Here is a 22,599-nt window from a genome sequence, read left to right as displayed (position 1 = left end):
ATGAGAGATCAGATCTAGTAAAAATCATATTTACATAAGGCTTCCAACAACTTGACTATAGGGTATGACAACCATCTGTTTCAGGTGTTCTTGGTCACAATCCTTAGAAGAGTTAGCTAAGGAAAGCTTAAAGTGATGGGCAATGGGTAAACTCACAGGTTGGGCATCAATCATGTTAAACCTTTTAAGGATTTTCTCACAATAGTTAGACTGATTGATGCTTAGAATAGACTCCTATTTGTTCCTATGGATCTCTATTCCTAGGACCTTGCTTGTTTCTCCTAAGTCCATATCAAACTCTCTTTTAAGAGGTTTTTAACATGGGTTAGATCTTCTTTAGACCTACCTGCCAGCAACATGTCATCTACATATATGAGTAGGTAAACTTTGTCCTTATAAGAACTTGTGTTTACATAAGCACATATGTCAAATGAGCTTCTTTTGAACCCAGTGCTAGAAATATAGTCATTGAATCTCTTATACCAGCATCTAGGTGATTGTTTTAATCCATATATAGACTTGTTGGGTAAGCAGAAGAGATTTCTTTTCCTTTAACTTCAAATCCTTTAGGTTGCATCATATAGATTGTCTCTTCTAGATGTTTATGAAGGAAAAAAGTTTTGACATCTAGTTGATACAATTCTAGATTATTTTAAGCAACTAAGGATAAAAGAAATCTTATTGAAGTTTGTTTTACAACAAAAGAGAAAATCTCAACATAGTCTATACCTTCCCTTTGATTGAACCTCTTAGCAACTAATCTAGCTTTAAATCTAGGCTTTTGATCACAGGATGCTCCTTCTTTAAGTTTAAAAATCCATTTAGAAGCAATAGGTTTATACCCTTTTGGTAGAGGAACCATGGACCAAGTGTCATTCACTTTTAGTGAATGCATCTCCTCATTCATTGCCTCAATCCAATCCCTTGCATTAACACAACTACTTGCTTCCTCAAAGGTAGTTGGTTCTTGGCTAGTAGAAGCTACTATAACATTTAAAACCAGATTCATGTAATTCATTTAAGTATATCTAGCTGGAGGTGTGATAATTCTTCTTTGTCTATCCCTAGCTAAGACATATTGACTTAAATCAGGTTGTTTAGATGTTGTCTCCTTATCTTTCTCTACATTTTCCTCTGTTTCTCTTGTGTTACTAGGCTGGCTAGACTCATCTGGCTACTCGAATGGTAACTCCACCTCAAAATCGGTATTGGATGACTCTCCTTCATCCTCTACCTTTTCTCCTTTTGCATAAAAATCTCCTCTTCCCTAAAGGTGATGTCTCTACTCATTAGAAACTTCCTCTCAACACGATGCCATATTTTGAACCTCTTGACACCCTCTGTAAAGCCTACAAACATACACTCGACTGCTCTGGCTTTTAACTTTCCCTTATTTTGGTGTACAAACCCTACACAACCAAAGACCTTGAGATTATCTAGGTTAGGGGGATGTTTATTCCACTTTTCCTCAGGTGTAAGAAAATCTAAAGATGTGTGAGGGCACCTATTTAAGGTATACACGGTATAGGATGCAGCTTCTACCCTAAAACTTTCCCCTAAGATAGCATTAGAGAGCAAACACCTAACCCTTTCCATTATGGTTCTATTTAACCTCTCAGCAACCCCATTTTGTTGAGGTGTATACCTCACTGTCCTATGCCTAATTATACCATTCTCACTAAATTTATCAAAGTGTTCATTACAGAATTTAAGCCTATTATCGATTCTAAAGTAATTTAACCTTTTAGATGTTTGATTTTCTATCATGGCTTTTCATTCTTTAAACTTCCCAAATACTTGGTTCTTAGTTTTTAGAAAGTATATCCAACTTTTTGTAGAAAAATCATCAATAAAGGTTAGAAAATACCTTGAGCCACTAAGGCTTGATGTAAAAGATGGTCCCCATAGGTCAGAATGGGCATGACCCAATACTCCTTTGGTGGTGTGCTGAGATTTTGTGAAGTTTTGCCTGGTTGCTTTACCTAAAATGCAATGCTCACAAAAGGAAAGGTGCTCACTGATACCTTTTGGAAGGATTCCTTGCTTGGACAGAGCTTGCATCCCTTTCCTACTAACATAGGAGAGTCTTTTATGCCACAAGTCAGTCTTTGTCAAGTTTGATGTTGAAGCTGTGTAGGCACTTGTCATCATTTCTACTCCCCTCACAATGTAAAGGTCATTGACTTTCTCACCAACCAACACAACTTTGGAATCCTTGATCACTTCAAGAATTCCACCTTTTCCTCTACATTCACACCCAATGGAGTCCAACATGCCCAGAGATATCAAGTTTCTCTTGAGCAAAGGCACATGTCCAACATTTCTTAGAAGCTTGGTTGATCCGTCCTTTAGCTTCAAGGACACTAAACCAACCCCCTTTATCTTGCAGGCTTCATTGTTGCCCATGTACACTGATTCTCCATCTATTTCCTTGTAAGTATTAAACCAAGTTCTGAAAGATGTCATGTGATAGGTGCATCCAGAGTCTAGCACCCAATCATGCTTCCTAAGAGGACTGATTTGGTTGGTTTAATTTTTGGTGGAGGCTAAGGCATCAGAGTAAAAGTAGGAACCTTCAACCATAGATGCTTCTGGTTGTCTCCCCTTATGATCCTTCTCTTTTTCTTGGTTTTTTCTTTTTAGACTGTAGCAATCTCCCATTAGGTGACCCTTCTTCTTGCAGTAATTGCATCTCAACTTGGTCTTTGGCTTGTGCTCTTCACCTAACTGGTTTTTGTTTCCCTTAGATTGATTCTTCTTGTTCTTCCACTTGGCAAACAACCCCTCTGCATTAAGCTGTTCTATCTTGACTGACTGAAGCTCTAGCTCTCTTGTTCTTAATGTTGAGATGATGGCATCAGTTGTGACTGATTCTTTGCCATACTTCAGAGCATTCTTCACTTCTTTATAGGCTTCGGGTAGAGAGTTTAATAGCATAAAAGCCTTATTCCCGTCGCTAATTTTCTCACAAAGGCTCTTGAACTCTGAGACTATCCTCTTGAATTCATCCAAATTTTCTAAAAGAGGCTTGGCAGAATCCATCTTGAACGTGAAGAACTTCTCCCTCAACTACATCTTATTGGGGAGATCCTTTTTAGCAAATAGACCTTCTAGCTTGACCCACATCTTGTAGGCTGTGTCTTGATCAATTACTTGCCTCAGAATATTGTCACTAAGATTCAAAACTAGAGTCCCATATGCGGTGAAATCAAGGTCTTCTCTTTCTTATATTGATATGATGGTTGGCAGTGTTGATGGGTTCAAAAGGGTCTTGTGTGCTCTTTGCTGTCCAAGAATGGCTTTGATTTTGACCTTCCATAGGCCAAAATCTCCCTTCCCATCAAATTTTTCGATCTAATACCTTACAATGGTCATTTCTAAATCAAACGAGTATCGAGTCTTGATTTTTAGATAATCGTGAAGCTCCAAGAAAGATGACCTTGATGACCTTTAAGCACTCTGATACCAATAGTTGTTGAGCTGAAGACCCTTTACAAGTGCCAAATACTTAAGATCATCGTTGAAGAGATGAAGAAATGGCTCAAATCAATTCTGCCAAATCCTCGATACTCGGAACTCAACGCTCGACACCTTGTTACTCGATCCTCGATCAGAATTTTCTTCTTCGTCTGACTGATCTCTGTTAAATTCTCGATGCAACTCGATGATAACAGAGTTAATACTCGATCGTATTCGATGGTTCTTGAACGATGCTCGGTGCAACTCGAATGTGAAAATGGTGTACTGGAACGTACTCGATAGCAATAATTTGATGCACGATTGACTCGATAACTTGATACTCAATGCAATTTGTAATATAAACGATTGGCGTGCGATTTGCAGTGAAGTATTACTCGATTGAAACAAGAAAGATAAGGAAGAAGAAAGAGACATGGTGATTTCCGTGGTTAGGCAAGAGTGCCTTCGTCCACGAGAAGATCTGAAATCTTTTACTAACTGAAGATTGCTTATAGATTTTAGTTTGCAAGAAAACTAAGAAAAGTTGATAATTCTCTCTTTTTTGAATTTGAAATCGATGGTATTTATAATGATATACCAGCTGACTGTTACAAAAAAAGTTAGTTATAAACAAAATGGAAATATGAGATATTTGATTCAAACTTCTTTATATATGTATATATATCCAACAAATTGCTGATTTTCTTGGCTCAAAACCTTCTTTGCATTATTATAGAAATCACTATTAATGTCATAATGGCGGAGATTTTTAAGAGCAATAGGCTGGCTACAGAGAAGAGAAGAGTAATCCATTTTTATTATCTTTCTAATGCTAATTTCTATTTGTTAATTCAAAATATCTAGCATGGTTATAACTACTATGCACTAAACTCATGAAGTTTTGACATACATCATTCATGGCAAGTCCTAATTAGACTTAAAGTACACCTGAGTCCTAATACATTTCCATATGAAGGTTTGCTCATCCAAGATCCATATTAGGCAATACTAACTGGTATTTTTTCTGTTTCATTGATTAGTTACCTATTGACCACTGAATATGCCTTCAAAGCATTGGTAATATGTTGGTCTATGATAACTGCACACACATACACATTGTAGTTGAGCTTTCTTTGAGACTTTGAGATCCTAGGTTGAGTCTGTAATGAAGAAATTTTTTATTCATCAAAGGGGTTTACTTCTCTATGCTTAGTTTCAACATGAGCTTCACTATTTTTCTCATTCTACGACTTCTTTTGAGGTTCCACTACATCTTTATTCGACATTTAAGGATTATATCTACATGACTAAACTAGAGACAGGACTCTAATACCACTTATTAGGGGATAACAACTCTCCAAATATCTTCACAATAGTATGATATTGTATCTACTCTAGACATAAGCCCTCATGACTTTGTTTTTTGGTTTGATCCCAAAAAGTCTCATACGAATGCAGGTAGTTGTTATAACTTATATATGCATGAGTAGTCCTTATAAAATATCAACATATTTTTCCGCTTTGATAATTTTTCAAATTACCATCAATTCGACAAGCTTCCACTTAAAATTGATGGAATTTACATATTTTCATACTACAAGAAAGTTACGTGATAATCAAAATAATGTTATAGGGAAACTCAATTTAAAAGTAATAATAATACTTTTCACCTTCATGAAAGTATAGTCAAATATAACAATTTAATCATGCATAAACTTTTGTCAAATATAACACACATCGAATGTTATTTCCATTTATGATAGCACGATAATTAGACTTGTTCAAGTAGATCAAAGTAATATCACATTTAGTATATAAAAAGCAATACAATAACAACAATAAGATTGTTTTCTTATTGCACTTGTCATGAGGCGATTTACTAATTACGAAATATTCAAATATATGTTGAATATCATACTCAAATATTGCAATTAAATAAAAATTTCAAATTCTCATACCTTATATAAAAATTTGAGATATATATCATTGAGATTAAAATATAGGAAATTCAACATATATTAAAAAGTCCATTCAAAATCAACAAGAGAAACTCGATGATTTTGGATTTGAATCAAGGTTTTAATCAAATCAAGAAAATCTCAATACCATTATCATCCAAACTGACAGATCATCCAAATGGCCAATAATTTGAAATTTAAAAATTGGATGCGATTGAAACGTCTTCACTTTAAAGCAATCATACTTAATGATCAACAACTTCTAAACCCACACTATAAATTTTATGAAGTGTTGCAAAACCTACATTTCCCAAAAACACAAGCATGTCTAGCAACCAACATTAATCAGTCCATTAATTTACTCAACATAAAGTAAAAAAAATCAATATGTTGAGTTCTCTTCTCAAATCATGTCTTCAGTTGGATGACTTAGTCAACACACAATTTAAAAAATAAGTATAGAATGAAATTCATTTATAAGGATTAATAAAACTGTGAACACATTCTAGTTTTGAAAGATTCATTCTAAAACGTAAGCTTCGAAATGTAAGTAAAGCACACCCATTAATCATGTTCAAGTAAACTCGAGTCAAACATGCAACATAGAGATTAGGAGTGGAACAACTTTCAATTAGTCAACAACATAAATGTATTCATAGAATAGAAAATACCATCTAAAAAAAATTGAATTTGGTGGAACACACCACCCATCAAATTAATTTTCAACATATTATTGAATCAAATCAAGAAGATATCATTATCATCAATATCTAAATTGATCGTTGATTAACCATAAGACCCAATATCATTCTACAAAAACCACATATTCCAAAACTCTATCACAAGTATATAAGACAATAAACATAAATCAATTTAATAATTTACTAATTACAAATGAAAATAGAAGTGTCTCACCAAATTTCTCAAATCATTTTGAAAACTAGTGCATAATTATTTGGGTCATTATTTTCTTAAATTATTCCCCCTAATATCTACTTTTCATCTTTTTTTGTTAATTTTTCTTTTCAATTTGAAAGGATCAATTTTCTAATTTCAAATATGCCTGCAATCTAAAAACTAGGAATCAAAATATAATCTCTTTCAAAATTTCTTTCTAACATAATTTAATTCAATTTGGTGACTCATGATTATACCTTTCCACGAATTAGGCTATATCCTCTATCACATCATCATTTACCTTCATAAAATGAATAAAAACAAGAGCTAAATAACTATTTACACATGAAATTGCTATATTGGAATTTGATTTTTTTTTTTTAAGATCTACCATTAATTCAACGTTGGAATGCCTTGAATTTGTTTGTTGGCACTTCGAACAACCAAGTACAGGGTCAGCGAGCCGGGGTCCAGGGACGGCGCGTCCTGGTGGGGGTTCGGGGGCATTGGTGCAACGTGTAACGGTCATGCTTGTCCAGGGCCTGTTGCCCATGGCCGCATGCCCAATCCAACCCCCTTCTAGCATATTTTCATGTCCTGTATTGTATTAGTTTAGTTAGCTTGCTTTCTTTACATTTTCATTGTAAGTGACCACTCGCCCTTTTGCATATGCAAGGGCGCCAGTTGGCTTTTTGTTCAGAATGCACTATATGGGGATAAGACTAACCATCATTTCCTCATACCCGGAGTAGTACTCTATAAAGCCGTTGTTGTTGCTTATTGCTTTCTAGTCTACTACAATCTTTCTTTCTTTATTCACACTCACAAATCTTCTTACGAAAACCTTTTCTCCAAACCCGTTTTCTAAAACCGTTTTCCCTAAAACGGGGGTGGAGGTTGCAAGAGGCACTCGGTGTGCCATCGGCAGTCCGTAATCGAGTTGGCTGGCTTGTTCGTGAGCGGGAACAAGTGCCGCACAATCGCTAAGAGAAGCTTCCGAAAGAGCGATTGTGACAGTTGGTATCAGAGCCAAGTTGGCTTATAGAGGGAAGATCAGTGATCATGTCGGCGACGAAGAACTTGAACAAGTCCCATGTGGACAGATTGGTAGAGATAGAAGAACAAATGCTCTACCTGAGAGAGGTCCCAGATAATGTTCGTTTCCTTGAGACTCGGCTACAAGAAGTTGCCGAGAAAGCCGATGGAATTGATGCGGTGGTAGGCCGCCTAGACGGATTACCCGTCAGAGAATTGATGATGAGGGTAGAGACCCTCGAGACCAAAACAGTACGGTCCGGCAACTTTGAACGAGGCGATAGCTCCTCGGGTTCTGTTGCCCACATAGAGGAGCGTGTCGAAGAGCTGGACAGCTCCCAAAAAGCAATACTTCAGATGGTAACCGACCTATCTGAAGACTTTCGATCGGCCCTGGATGTCGTCAGAGCCGAGATAGCGGATGTGAGTGCGAGGGTGAATCTCACCATCCGAGCGGTAGGGAACCAAGCCCCACCTGGGGGCGCAGTGGCAGTAAGCCGAATAAAAATCCCAGAACCAAAACCCTTCTGTGGGGTGCGAGAAGCGAAAGCCCTGGAAAATTTTATCTTCGACCTTGAGCAATACTTCAAGGCGACGAACACAGTGGCTGAAGAGTCGAAAGTCACAATAGCAACGATGCATCTAATTGAAGATGCAAAACTGTGGTGGAGATCACGATTTACAGACATACAGGAAGGACGTTGCACTATTGATACTTGGGATAGATTGAAACAAGAACTTCGTTCGCAGTTCTTCCCTGAAAATGTTGAGATCTTGGCTCGACGAAAACTCAGAGAGCTAAAGCAAACAAGTAACATCAGGGACTACGTAAAACAGTTTGCAGGACTCATGTTGGACATACGAGATATGTCCGAAAAAGACAAGGTCTTTTGCTTTGTGGAGGGGCTGAAACCGTGGGCAAAAGCAAAACTATATGAACAGAGAGTACAGAATCTCCCCTCTGCCTATGCGGCAGCTGAACGACTATACGACCTTAGCACTGACTCACAAGATGTGAGGAAGCAATCAACTTCCTCAAATGAGGAAAACAGAAACAGCCGTTCCAGCCCTCCCAGGCCTGGGGGAGGAGACAAGAACACAGGGGGGGACCGTAAATCATCCCAACCGAGATCAGGAAACAACTGGCGGGGGCCGCCACAACAGCATAACAATTACAATCGCCCCCTGTCTTGTTTCATATGTAGAGGGCCACACAGGGCGCGTGAATGTCCAAATCAAACCGCGTTTAGTGCTTTTCAAGCCACATTAGCCTCTACCTCTGGAAACGAGGCCGAACTAGAGGAGACGGTAACCGAGCCAGCGGCAGAAATTGAGAATCCCAGGATGGGGGCATTGAAATTTCTGTCTGCACTCCAGAAGAATATGGGAAAGGCGACGGAGCCACTAGAGAAAGGTCTCATGTATGTGGACGCTTGGGTCAACCAAAGATCGGCCAAAACCACTATGGTTGACTCTGGGGCTACCCATAACTTCATGGCGGAAACGGAAGCTCGCCGCCTGAACTTGAATTGGGAAAGAGATGCAGGAAAGATGAAAGCTGTGAATTCCGCAGCCCTACCGATTTCGGGGATAGCGAAGAGAACTCCGGTAAAGTTAGGAGACTGGAAGGGCCTCGTCGACTTCGTGATTGTCAAGATGGATGATTTTGATGTGGTACTGGGGATGGAATTCCTACTTGAACATAAAGTCATACCAGTGCCCCTCGCCAAATGCTTAGTCATTACCGGATCTACACCGACCGTAGTCCAAGCAAGTATCAAGCGGCCAAATGGAGTGAGAATGATCTCAGCCCTCCAATTGAAGAGGGGCCCGGCCCACGACGAACCCACGTTCATGACCATCCCAGTAGAATCGATTGAGTCCACTGAGGAGGAGATCCCCCAAGACGACCTATTTGTCTTGGAAGAGTATCGAGACGTCAGGCCGAGAAGCTTGCCCAAGTCCCTACCCCCACGAAGGGGGATTGACCATGAGGTCGAGTTGTTGCCAGGGGCAAAGCCGCCTGCCAGGAAGGTATATCAGATGGCCTCGCCCGAATTGGCTGGGCGTCGAAAACAGTCAGACGAGTTGTTAGGTATGACTCAGCTTAGCTTCGATATCCAGCAGAGTTCCGCGGTCGGAAAGGCGGCCCTCGAAGTGTGCGACAGACAGCCACTCAGGCCACACTTGGTGGACCACCCTTATGCAGGCAAAAGTCCTCAGACACATAACTTCACTAAAGAGTGGAGCAAAACCCCTGAGATAGCTCGCGCCTACCTAGAAAGAGCATCAAGGAGAGTGAAGAAATGGGCTGGTAAGAAGCAGAGGGCCCTTGAGTTTCAAGCTGGGGACAAGGTCCTGATCAAGCTACGACCGGGACAGTTTCAGTTCCGAGGCCAGAGAGACCAACGGCTAGTAAGGAAATACGAAGGTCCAGTGGAGGTAATTGAGAAGGTCGGGAGAACCTCATATAGGGTTCAGTTACCCTCATGGATGAAGATTCATTCGGTCATCGGTGTGAACCTCCTGAAGCCCTATCATCCCGAACCCGAGGATGGACAGCGGAACATGCTAAGGCGCCCATCAGTCACGATGAAGAGTTTTGCTGAGAAAGAAGTTGCACAAATCTTGGGTAAACGTACGCGCCGCAGTGGAAGACCCAGACGAGAACTGACAGAGTTCTTGGTGAAATGGAAGGATCTCCCCGATGAAGAGATCAGTTGGGAGCGGGCCGAAGACTTGAAGAATGCGGCTCCGGCCATCGCAGGTTTTGAACAAGGTCGGTTGACGGGGACGTCAACCAATTAAGTGGGGGAGAATGTAACGGTCATGCTTGTCCAGGGCCTGTTGCCCATGGCCGCATGCCCAATCCAACCCCCTTCTAGCATATTTTCATGTCCTGTATTGTATTAGTTTAGTTAGCTTGCTTTCTTTACATTTTCATTGTAAGTGACCACTCGCCCTTTTGCATATGCAAGGGCGCCAGTTGGCTTTTTGTTCAGAATGCACTATATGGGGATAAGACTAACCATCATTTCCTCATACCCGGAGTAGTACTCTATAAAGCCGTTGTTGTTGCTTATTGCTTTCTAGTCTACTACAATCTTTCTTTCTTTATTCACACTCACAAATCTTCTTACGAAAACCTTTTCTCCAAACCCGTTTTCTAAAACCGTTTTCCCTAAAACGGGGGTGGAGGTTGCAAGAGGCACTCGGTGTGCCATCGGCAGTCCGTAATCGAGTTGGCTGGCTTGTTCGTGAGCGGGAACAAGTGCCGCACAATCGCTAAGAGAAGCGTCCGAAGGAGCGATTGTGACACAACGCCCCCGAAACCTATTCAGAATTCGTATTTAGCATATTTATTTATTTGTAGTTATTTACGATTATGACCCTATGGTTTAGAGTAGTGCGCTATATAAACTCTCTAACCCTAGAGGTGCCATTTGATGTAATTTTTCTGAAAATATTCCCTCTAATAATACTGTTCTCCCTCTGCCCGTGGACGTAACTAACACACTGTTAGTGAACCACATATATCTATGTGTCGATCTTCTCTATCTCTACGTTCCTTTTGTGTTCTTTAATTGTCGATTTCGTAACAAATTCAACCAAGATAGTCCATGTATAATCAAAACCCAATTCCAAAAATAAGGAACTACAAACAATAGAGATATTCTTTATAAGAAAAGTAATAGCTAATTTAGGCTTCAAGTTCTCATTTTCAATGGAATCCACTTGTAGAAATAGTAATTCAAATAAAAGTTAAATACCCAGCACAAGATAAGAACATATGCAACAAACTCTGAGAAAATATTTAACAAAGTGGAGAACCAGTGCATCGATTTAACTTTAACTTTCCTTATGACATATTTTTTTATCTCTATTCCCTCGAATCATGGTACCATGAAGATCGGGCGAACAACTTCTCGGATTGAGATTGGGGAGACTACGAGCGAAGGAGATGTTTCAATTTGGACAGATTATAGAACTCTGCAGATTTGATCGACATTTGATAATGATTTCGAGTGAATTTTTGCTTTCAAATTGTTATTGTTGGAACCAAATGTCGATTGTTGTGTTGTGGATAAACTCACTGCCTTTAAAGCAAGATCGGTGCGACCTTGGTGCTAAATCGCCAAAGCTAGCTACTCCCCAAAGTTAACATAACCTCCAATCTTTGGCGTGCACTTGTTGGAGACCGAGTTGAAATCGATGAAAAATTGCTCAGAAAATAGTAGAGAGAAGAAGTAAAGGTTGGAAATCTTGAAAACAAAGAATTTTTTCTTGATCTTGTAAAACTTTCTTCTTTATAAAGAAGATGAGGAAGAAAAAAAGGACAAGAAAACGGCTAGTTTCTAACGGCTATAAATGGTTAATTTCCAACGGCTATAAACGGCTAGTTTTCAATGTCATAGATGGCTAATTTTTTCCCTTTTTTGTTTGCTATAGACCTCGGCCAAAGTCATTTCCAACAAAAACACACTCCCAAATCTACTTGAATTCTAAACATTCCATAAATGAGGCGCAATTAGTTTAAAACTTCAAATAACCCTAATTTCATTTAGCGAGCCGACAAACCCATTGACTCGACCAGTTCATTCTTTCATTTCTTACATAATCTATGTGGATGAGATCCATAAATTAATTATTGAAAGATTACGAAGAACAGTTTTAAGTTGAGCTGCTATATATCCTCCAACGAAAGCTTCCCATTGATTTTCAATTGTCGGAATCTCGCCTGCAAGCCGCTGCCGGCCCGCCCGCCCTGGAGGCCATCGCCTTCGTGTAGACGGCCTGCAGCGTCGTAGGAAGCGGTGGAAATGAAAGCTTCCCTTGGAGAAGGGGATTGGCTTGAATGCATTTCTTGATATTTTCCAACACAACTTTTCTTGCTTCTTTTATATTTTTGTAACTCGAAAGCAACATGTGAGACCTGCATTTTATGATATGTGGAGATATAATTACCCTCTTTTTGAAAAAAAAAAAAAATAGAAAATAAATGTTTCAAATTCGTCTTTTGATTTTAGGATAATTTCAATTTGACCTCTATAATTTAATCAAATTATTCTACATTATAGTTATATTTTAACCATGAGTTATATTGATTACGATGATAAATTGAGCTTGTGAGTATTTATATTGAATAGATGATAATTTTAATGTTAGGGTTTCAAATAGTTCAATTCACTTTTGTTATATTTAAAATCATACCGAACATGATTTTAGTCATTAGATATCCATTTTATTAGCATCAAAATAACATTTAAAAGTATAAATGAAAAACTTCATTGATTTTGAATGATTGACGATATATTTTAGAGTGATTTTAAATTCGAAAAAAATAATTTTAACAATTTTATAATTATTTAATTATTTTTTAAAAAAAAAATTGAACAAATGTTTGTTGGAGAATCTAAATTTCTTTATTCATCAAAATGTTCAAATTAATTGTGTTAAGAGTTGAGGGGAAAAGTAAAAATAGGAAAGGATAAGTAGGTTTTGGGTGTGAGGGAAACAAGAAAGACAGGTTTAGGAAAATTTTGCAAAATTCATCGAAATTAAGTTATAGTAATTAACTTCATTGTTCTAGATCAAATTATAAGTTCTCTCTGTAAACTTTGAAATTTGTATATATTTAATTCTTGATTTTTAAAAAAAATATCTACTCAATCTTTGAAATTTTCAATTTTGTATCTAAAAATATGTACCAATAAATTGAAATTTTTTTAAAAATTAATTTATCTATTAGATATAGATTTTAAACTCCAAATTTGTACATCCTCGTAGTTAAAAAAAAAAAAAAATCAAATCAAAATTTAGGAATTAGATTTTTAATTTTAAAAGTTTAGAAACTGACTAAGTTTATAATTTAGTAAAAGTTCTAAAACTTTGTTCATCTAATTAAAATGGAAAAATTTCTAGTGTGACATGTACTCATTTTGTTCACACCATTTTTAAATATAAAAAAAAACTATTTATAAAATATAGTAAAATTTTAAAACTATTAATGATAGACGCTTATAGACAGTGATATTAATAAACACTTATAGAAGTCTATCAATTTTGCTATATCTTGTAAATATTTTCAAAAGGTTTACCATTTGAAATAATTTTCCTGGTGAGATGCACGACCGAGATTTAGTTTAAAAAAAAAGATTTTTTCTAACTTATAGATTGCTTTGGCTTGGACCTTTCTCGGTACATCTCGGAGATATTACACCGAGATTTTAGTCATTTTTCCAAAATATTATGTGATTTTCCTAAATCTTATATCCAATATTATATATTTGCAAGTTTTATCCAAATTCGATTATATTTACCAAATACCATATCGAAATCTTACGTAATTTTTTTTAATCTTTAGCCAAATTTTTAATTTCAAAATCTTTACCCATTATCCAAATGAATTTTTTAGATGGATATCAGGGGATTGATTTTGATTTTTTTTAAAAAAGGTAAAATATGAAAAATATATAAAATCTCGGTATAAATCTCGAGCAGATTAACACCAAGATCGGTGAATTCTCGGGCATATTATATTGAGATTTTATATATTTTCCATATCTTACCTATTTTTTTTGACAAAATTTTTCAAAATTTAAAAATCAAAACGCAATCATTCATCTAATAAAAATCTAATTGATAAATTCATTTGAAAATTTAGAAATTCGTTAAATCATCTAAACCGAAATTGACCTAAAATTACATAAGAATTGAATATAATATTCAGTAAAGATGATCGAATTTGAAGAAAATTTGAATATATATACGATTAGGTATAAGATTTGATAGATGAATATTTGAAAAAATTACTAAAATCTTGACTTTTAATCTCTCTATTATCGAGAAAGGCCAAAAGGCCAAAACAATCTATAAGTCAGAAAAGTAAATTTTTTAACTAAATATCAATGATCGATCTCACCCGAGATTTATCAAGAAAAAATAATTTAAGGACTTTTCAAAAAGTGTACTAGTTTTGAAAGATGAAAAGTTGATGATGCTATTTTTGACAAATTTTTTTAATTAATGGATTAAATTAGTAATTTAAGGAAAAAAAATATACGGAAATTGAAAACTTGCATAAAATTGTCCATTCGCAGTAGCTCAAAAGCTTGCTGAACCAACCCGGGGTTATATTGGTTGAAAATTTCGAGGTCGTTTTCAACAACTTTCCGAGCAATCTCCCGCTCTCCACTGCATGCAAAATAAATTTAAGAAAATATCATCTTAATCCCTGAATTTCTAAAAATAGATGTGATGAGTCCTTTGCTATAGATTCATTTGAACACATTTAGTTTTAAAATTCTAATAAATTTCGATTTTTATAAAGCTCGATTTGGGTCTCTCAATTGGAAAGGAGAGGTTGAATAAAACTCAAATGAGGGAATTTCGATGGAGGAAGGAAAGGAGAGAGATGGGTGAGAGAATATATTTTTATTTTTAATTGATAATTATTTAAACGTTAAAAATTAATGAAAATATTTAAAATCACTGTACGTAAACATCCATCCGTGATGGATTGCAATAGGTCAACTTTCCTTTATTTCAAACCATCTCATTTTAATTAAATTTATTTAAATAATAAAAATACCTGAGTAATGTAGTAGAGATGTTTTAAACCTAGTTTTAAAAACTGAATGACTAAGACTCGATTTATAAACCTTTTGTTTTTTGATTTTTGGTTTTTGTTGATTAATTTTTAATTTGAAAAAATTGATAAAAGTAAATAAGAGCATTTGAAAATATTGAAAATATAGAGTTAATTGAAATAAATAACTGAAACGGGCCCGAATTGGGCCATTGCCTATTTTCGGATGAAAAGGGTAATTTATTCCAAAATATTTACTAATTAATTTAATCATGCAAAATCATATTCTAGACTATGATCTATAATATTACATATACATGAAAAAGAAATAAAAATGAACAGAAAATCGAGAATTAAGAAATTTGATACGTACTCTGCAAGTGCTTCAAGGAATTTGAGCTTTCTAATCTCAAAGTAGATCTTATTGGAATAAATATTATCGTGAATATCAGTAAATCCACAAAGGTAGTTTTCAGCTTCATCATAAGCACAGCAATTCAACATCTCTTCAAAATAATTCATGTTGAAGAACAATCCCGTTTCGCATTCCAGTCTACCAATAAATTACCAAACACAAATCACTAATATTTTTATTTTTTTAAAAAAAAATCTTAACAAAAACAACAATAATAATAATAATAAATCTTACGAGCGAGCGGTTTCGGAGAGATTTTGGTGGTCGAGGAATTGGAGAATGAGGAAGAGCAAGGCGCGATCGGGATCAGGATCGGAGGCCATATCGCCACAGTGGACGGCGTTTGGTATAGGCAGAAGAATAATGAATGAGAGGTGGAAAAGGGTGGCCGGAGAAGGTTGAATTTATAAATGGGAATTTGGGGCCACTCTCTGCTCCGCCGTCTCCACTTGTCATTCAGTGTAAGTTGTAACTCATGCGAGCCCAGTCCCACCTTCTTTACATGAAAGGGAACTTTTCCCTTTTCATGAGGACCACATGGCAGTATGACCGACACGTGTCTATGTATGATGAGGTTGTAATGTAACTGCTAAATTGTGAAAATAATTTTAAGATTTATTTAAATAAACAAACAATAACAATTGCTTTATTGCCATTTGAAGCCATTATTTGAAACAGGGATAAGAATGAGGTTTTTGTAACGGTCACTTTGAAGGCTTTAATATGGTAAGGAATCATTCTGATGTTGTATACCATTTAAATTAATAAATATACATAATACTAAAATTTTGATTAAATTATGTAAAATACTCATAAATATTTAAGAACAATTATCTTTTGAAAAGTTTTATTTTGACAGAAATGGTTTTAAAAAAATATATATTTTCTTTGGAATATATCTATAATTGAGAATTTGAGGCTACCCTACGCTTGCTTCGTCGGACGGCTCTACATGTGGGTCCCACTTCTCTAACAGCATTTAAATAAAATTTCATTTTTGACTCTACATTTGTCATGGTGTATCAATTTTTACCGTAAATATTTAATGTCTATTATTGGAGTTTATAGTTAATTGAATATTATTTTTATATTCTATTCTATTTCCACTAATTTATCTATTATTTTTTTAAAAAAATAATAAAAAAATACTAATCCATGTAAATTCACTAATTTCAATCAGGATATAAATTTAAGTTTTGATTAATATACAAATTAACTAATTAATAATATTTGTCAAAATCTACAAAATTTAAAAAAAGTTAGTTTCGATGTTTTTTTTTTTAAAAAAAAAATCTTATCGATTTGTGTCATTAGTATAACATTAGTTAAAAATACAATATTTTTATGAGGTATTTTTAACTAAAGTTTACTAAAAAGGTAAAAGTTGTAATATTTTAGTTATGGTGAAAAATGGAACAGATATCAAAGATTGGGACAAATTGATGAAGCTAAAAGTTTATGATAACAATTGATAGTCTCTAATTATTTTATAGACATGCTAAATATAGATATTAATTAAATAGCAAAAGGAATATTTTTAATATTTTATAAGATTTTTTTTTATTAATTTATAAATATTTTAAGGTTTTAGATGGTTGGAAACCTTATTTTTGTTGGTATACACGTTTGATTATATTTTTGCTAGATAAATTTTAATTAATATTTGTTTTTAGTAAATTGGTAATATCAACTCGCTCACAATATTCTCAATATGTTTTCGAAAAACGTTCATAAAAGATATTGTTGAAGAAGGTGAACCAAAACTTCAACTCCATTCTACTTCAACACTTTTTGTTTCCGACCTCTATTCAAACAATAAAACATAAAGGAGTTAACAAGTTGTTATAACTGTTTCTCTCCAGAGCTCCAACTATGTGTATAAAAATAACTCAGCTGTAAAGAATGAATGTACAGTTTTTTATTTTCATTTTCACAAAAATAACCTAGCTTTTACGATACTCAACAATGGACATCTATTTATTTGGTAATTTGGCAAGTAGGAGGTGAATTACATAGACACTAATAATGTGTATCCTTGAGACACATAGATAACACATGGGGTAATAGAAAAGTGATACATGGACACTAATAATGTGTATTACAAACCATCATTGTATCTCGTGTCATCTTGGGATACAATGGCGGATTATCTTTGATGACGATTTTGAACTGTCATCAAGTCTTCTGCCATTGTATATATACGATGGCGGGTGTAAACTACCATCCTATCATAGACCTTCGATGACCGTTTTGTATGATATCAGTTAAGAATTGACATTATATACATAATTGATGACAATTTAAAACTGGTTTCATTTCTAATGTATCATATAATAGATATATTAACATAATTGAAACCCAAGTTTTTCATACAACGATTTTACAATAAGAATTCCTTGACACAAAAGTAAAACAAAGACAAAACTTCATAATATAATCCATCATTTCATTCCAATAATGCTCTCATAACAACCCTACAATATATTATAGTAAAGTTACAAAAATTAGTCTAACAAACAAACAAAGCTACACAATATATTTCAAGCTTATACAAAATTCCTAAAATCTACTAAATTTCATAAGATCTCAATAAAATATGCTTAAAGGCTGTCAAAAGTCCAGAGCAAAGTCAAGCAATACAAGTTATACCATCATGCAATCTAGATTAAAGAGAGACCGCACCATTTTCCAAGCACCACATCATGTCAATTAGGTAACTCCACCAAACTCAAAGCCTCATCAAGCGTTATCTTTTTAACTTCCTGAAATCTGCAAATATAAGAAATGATTGGGCTTCTAGAATTGCATTGGATGACAAAAAAATATCCAATAGTAAGCCAAACATATTTACCAAACACAAAAAAACATCAAGTGCTCAGATACTAAGAGAAACTAGGAGTTTAATAATATAGATATATATCAGGTGCACCTTTAACATTTTACTCAAGGTCTGGCAATTATTCCTTGCCAATAGGAGTGATTTCCTCCCCTTGTCGTCAAAACATGATCAACTTACCCATCAAAGCTTATGAAATTCGTGGCAAGTCAAAAGCACATGTACTATGATTTGTTGTATTACAGAAACCAACCTAAAAACTATGCCAATAAAAAATAAAAGCTTTTTTTTTTTAAAAAAAAGGATAGAAAGCTTTTTAAATTTCATTTTTTAATAGTCCAAACCTAGACAAAAATGAAAAACAAAATGATTATTAGATAGACCTTAAGTTAGTCATTTATAGAATTAACATCAAACTTGCCCCTATTTTTTTTGTTTGTGACACAAAAAGTAAACTTATTATCAATAAAAACAAAAGCAGTAGATTAGAGAAAAAGAAAAATAAGCACAATTTTTTTTTTCTATTAGATGATCAGGTCAGGTAAGCTTCAAAATGTAAACAAAAGATACACACACAATCCTTCTACTGAAGCAATCCAATAGCTTGATCTCCTATATTCCTAGTGACACATGTGGCAATTTTTTCATCTCCTTCCAAGTCTCCTTATTAAACTATACAATTCATTTAATGTCCATTTAAAAAATACAAGTCTATCGAAGTTCCAAATTCATCAAGTCACCAAAACCAGTTAGAAACCTATATACTAAAATCACAAAATGTCAGCAAACGTTCTCACCAAATTTAAGCAGGAATATTAAGAAAATGAAAATAGTTGATATTTGACATTGAAGACTAATTAAACAAATAAACTAATCCAGTTGCCTCGGACCCTAGCTAATAAACTAGGCCAAAGTCCCTTCAAAAATTGAAAGTTACAACTATATACATATAAACTTAATATCATCGCCATTTGAAGAAAAATCCTTCATCCATACATATTAAAAGAGTAGAAGAATAGAATAGAGAATACTAAGAAGTTAGAATACGCTGAGGAAGGAAACAAGAAAACAGATAGATGAAACTTGAAATACGTTCACAATGCAAGTAGATACGAAACTTATGCAAGCAGATACGAACCTTATGCAAGCAAAGAAAGCAATGCTATAAATAGACTTGCAACCGCTGCATGCATACTCTCTTAGAAGCGTCTCTAGCTAGGAGCTGAGGAATCTGTAGAACTGTCTCCAGCCGTGCATTGTTGGATGAGGAACAAACTTGACAGTTCTAGTAGGTCAAATAACCAATGTGTAACGGCATTTGTAGACGACAAATAATGGAGAACTCAGTTGACGACATTTGTCTCGATTGGACCATAAATTTTGAACCTAGTTGTTGCGGCCATCAAATAATGGAGAACTCAGTGGCCGCCACCTCGAAGTAAGTCGCCGTTGTGTTGAAGTAAGTCGTAGTCGTCATACGTTGCAATCTTGCACAGTCGAAATAGCGTTGCCGTCAAACGTGAAGAAGCTAAGGTAACCGTTTGAAAGAAATCGAGGGTTGACGATCTGAAGTGGTTTTGGAAATTTAATTAAATAATGAAAGTATGTTCGATGACGCTTTTGAACCGTCATTATAACGGTGACCTTTGCACGCGATTTTAGAAGACTTTTCCCGCGTTACTTTTCTTTTTAGATGAGTTTCTAAACCGCCATCAATTTTTTTATGACCGGTTTTTCCTGACATCTTTTATGAAACTTTTGTTAATGTACGAAAAATTTCATAGTGTATTTTTCTAAAACTGACATATAATTCATCTTTCATTGTTTATAAAATGCCAACTGACATCTAAAATCAAAATTGTTGTTGTGGGTTAAGATGACCGTGGCTTTCACGTTGCGGCAACGAAGAGAAAGCCTGCTACTAGATCACTGCTTTCACACTATTAAATCGTGAACGGCCTACACGGCTCAACTTCCTCTTCTATCTTTGTGGAGAAAGAAGAATTCACTTTGGATTGGGATAGATGATTTGGTGGAAAGAACATTAGACTTGCTGAACACCATCGAATGGTTGTGTGGACAGATGACTTGGATAGATGACAGATGGAAAAGGCTTTTCCAAGTCCTTTTCCATCTCGATATACCCAGAAACCATCGAATGGTTGTGAACCTCTTTCACAACTTTGCTTAAAATTCCTAAAGACCACAGGTTCTTTCAAGAAAAGAGATATGATGCATTCACGATATGGATAGTGAAAACAAACAAGAAGAAAGGGCATATCCCTGAAATATACAAGTTGGATGACAAAGGATGGAAAACTTGTATCATGATTCCTGAAGGACTAGAATGGAAAGGTTGGATGGAGTTTCATAATATGCTAACCTTTAGAAATTCCCAAGACAAGGAGCATAAAACTACACAGAGAGGCAAACTCAAACATTGAAAGATACAACAAACATTGAATAGAAAGCATAACAGAAGTCAGGCAAGCTAACTTATGCGAATATTGTTTCCTCCAGTGATTCATCTACAGATGATTCAGACTTTATGGCTTCAACATCCAATTCAGAATCCGAAATCTACATGAATCTAGCCAAAGAAACTTATGACAGGAGAGGAACTAGAACACTATGATAATTTTATCTCGCAGATGCTTTCACGATGATTGGGGAAGAATTATCGAAGCCCTAAGAAGCTCCAATGAGACCATTGATTCCTTTAATCCCTTCCACGCCAACAAAGCGATAATCTCCATTCGTGAATCTGATCAGGCTCGCTTGCTCTGCACTAACAAAGGTCGGGTAACGGTGGGAGCATTCTCGGTCAAGTTTGAAAAAATGAGAGCCCACTCTGCACCCCGTTCCTAAACTAATCCCGAGCTATGGAGGATGGTTGCAATCTAGAGGAATCCCCATTCACCAGTGGAATGTCAAAATATTCAAATAAATAGGGGATGCATGTGGCGGATTCTTGAATATTGGATACCCTACCTAGCGAAAATTGGATCTAATCGAAGCTCGAATCAAAGTCCAAGAGAACTACTACGGTTTCGTTCCGGCAACCCTACAGATCTTTGATGACAAGGGTCAGCCCTATCTCGTTCATACTGTATCACCGGCGAATGAAAAATAGTTTACTGGACGACACCCAAAAATCCACCGATCATTCTGGCGGCTGTCTCGAGGTTCGATGAAAATGATCAGAAATCTGAAGCTTTCTCGTTTACTGGGCCTTATGCTTCCATCCCTGAACCTAATCCAACAGCCGCAGGCTCTAAAACAATGCCCTTTCAAATCAGTAAAAAGAAGAAAGAAATAGAAAGGGGAAGATGATCTGCGAAGAAAAAGGGGAAGAAGTTCCTTGCACGAACAGAGAAGCAAAAGGAATTGTCATTCATGAAGCTGATTGTGAGAGAAAAAAACAAATAAAGTATTTTTCCTTTCCCCAAAAAACACCAATGTTTTTTACGATAAGAAACTTGCGCCAACTGTCTCTTTACTAACAATCAGCCCAAATAAGAGCCACTGAACAGGGTACGACAACCAACCCGAATTTTGTTATCCTCAAGGAAACAAAACTACCTATAGTTGATAGTAAAATTATCAAATCTTCGTGGAGCTCCATCTGAATTGATTGGGACTATGTTTAAGCGGTTGGAAATTCGGGAGGCGTCATCAATATGTGGGATTCACTAATTCACGACGCCACTAAGGTATATGTGGGCAATTTTTCTCTTTCTGTGTTGCTTCAAATATCAGATAATTCAAATTGGTGGATCACGGGAATCTGTGGTCCGACGGATAGGCAGAGGAGAAAAGAGTTTTAGGAGTTGGATCATTTGAATAATCTCTGTAGTTCGAGTTGGCTCATGGGAGGGGATTTCAATGTCTATAGATGGTTCTTTAAAACGATCTCAAATCGATCATTTCAACTAAACATGAAAAAATTTGATAACTTCGTAAGCAAGGCCAATCTTATCCAACCTACATTATGTTGTGGTTGATGTGTAGGTTTTGTAGTTTGTAATTATACTGTACAAACAATTTATTTATCTAATAAAGTAAGAGATGTTTTATTTGACATTTAGTAGCATTAACCCACAAAACCAATAAACTAAAATCTAAGGTTGTCTTCTATAACTTAAACATGTATGTAGAGACATACAAGTGGATCATGTTTAAATGATAACTTAAACAGTATGTAGCAGATGAATAAGGTTGGATACCTTATCCTGATGACACTATGAATACGAGCCATTTTGTAGTTGTTACAATTGTTGTAAAGTGTTACAAATGATTTGATTCTAATCACTTAGATGTGAAGACATCTAAGTGAGAGTGTTCTATGCAAAAAGTTTGTATAAGATCGGACTACGAAATGAATAGTCCTATATATAATATCGTTGATAGA

At 35.5% G+C, this 22,599-nt stretch overlaps 1 protein-coding gene and 1 long non-coding RNA gene across 4 annotated transcripts; both read right to left on the bottom strand.

The window, feature by feature from the left end:
- Positions 1-11,833: 11,833 nt before the first annotated feature.
- LOC120085071 (protein TPR1-like) lies at positions 11,834-15,745 on the bottom strand. 3 transcript variants are annotated; one of them, XM_090318106.1, is made up of 4 exons: positions 15,587-15,745; positions 15,311-15,490; positions 14,430-14,543; positions 11,834-12,282 (listed from the first exon to the last, which is right to left on the bottom strand). In XM_090318106.1, exons 1-4 carry the CDS (start codon positions 15,673-15,675, stop codon positions 12,069-12,071), a joined length of 597 nt encoding a protein of 198 aa, XP_090174232.1. In that variant the 5' UTR covers positions 15,676-15,745; the 3' UTR covers positions 11,834-12,068. The 3 variants fall into 3 exon arrangements, with proteins under 3 accessions (XP_090174232.1, XP_038896847.1, XP_090174233.1); XM_039040919.2 differs by having other exon boundaries at positions 14,475-14,543; XM_090318107.1 differs by lacking the exon at positions 14,430-14,543.
- A 2,015-nt stretch (positions 15,746-17,760) lies between these two features.
- LOC150034130 (uncharacterized) lies at positions 17,761-22,096 on the bottom strand. Its single transcript, XR_016532318.1, has 2 exons — positions 19,327-22,096; positions 17,761-18,121 (listed from the first exon to the last, which is right to left on the bottom strand). It is a non-coding gene; the product is annotated as an uncharacterized LOC150034130 (long non-coding RNA).
- Between the last annotated feature and the right edge of the window lie 503 nt (positions 22,097-22,599).

Source organism: Benincasa hispida, chromosome 9 (genome assembly GCF_027475165.1).
Source record: "Benincasa hispida cultivar pf3 chromosome 9, pf3_genome.v1.1, whole genome shotgun sequence".
Taxonomy (NCBI): Eukaryota; Viridiplantae; Streptophyta; class Magnoliopsida; order Cucurbitales; family Cucurbitaceae; genus Benincasa; species Benincasa hispida.
This window is presented reverse-complemented; position numbering and strand designations above follow the sequence as displayed.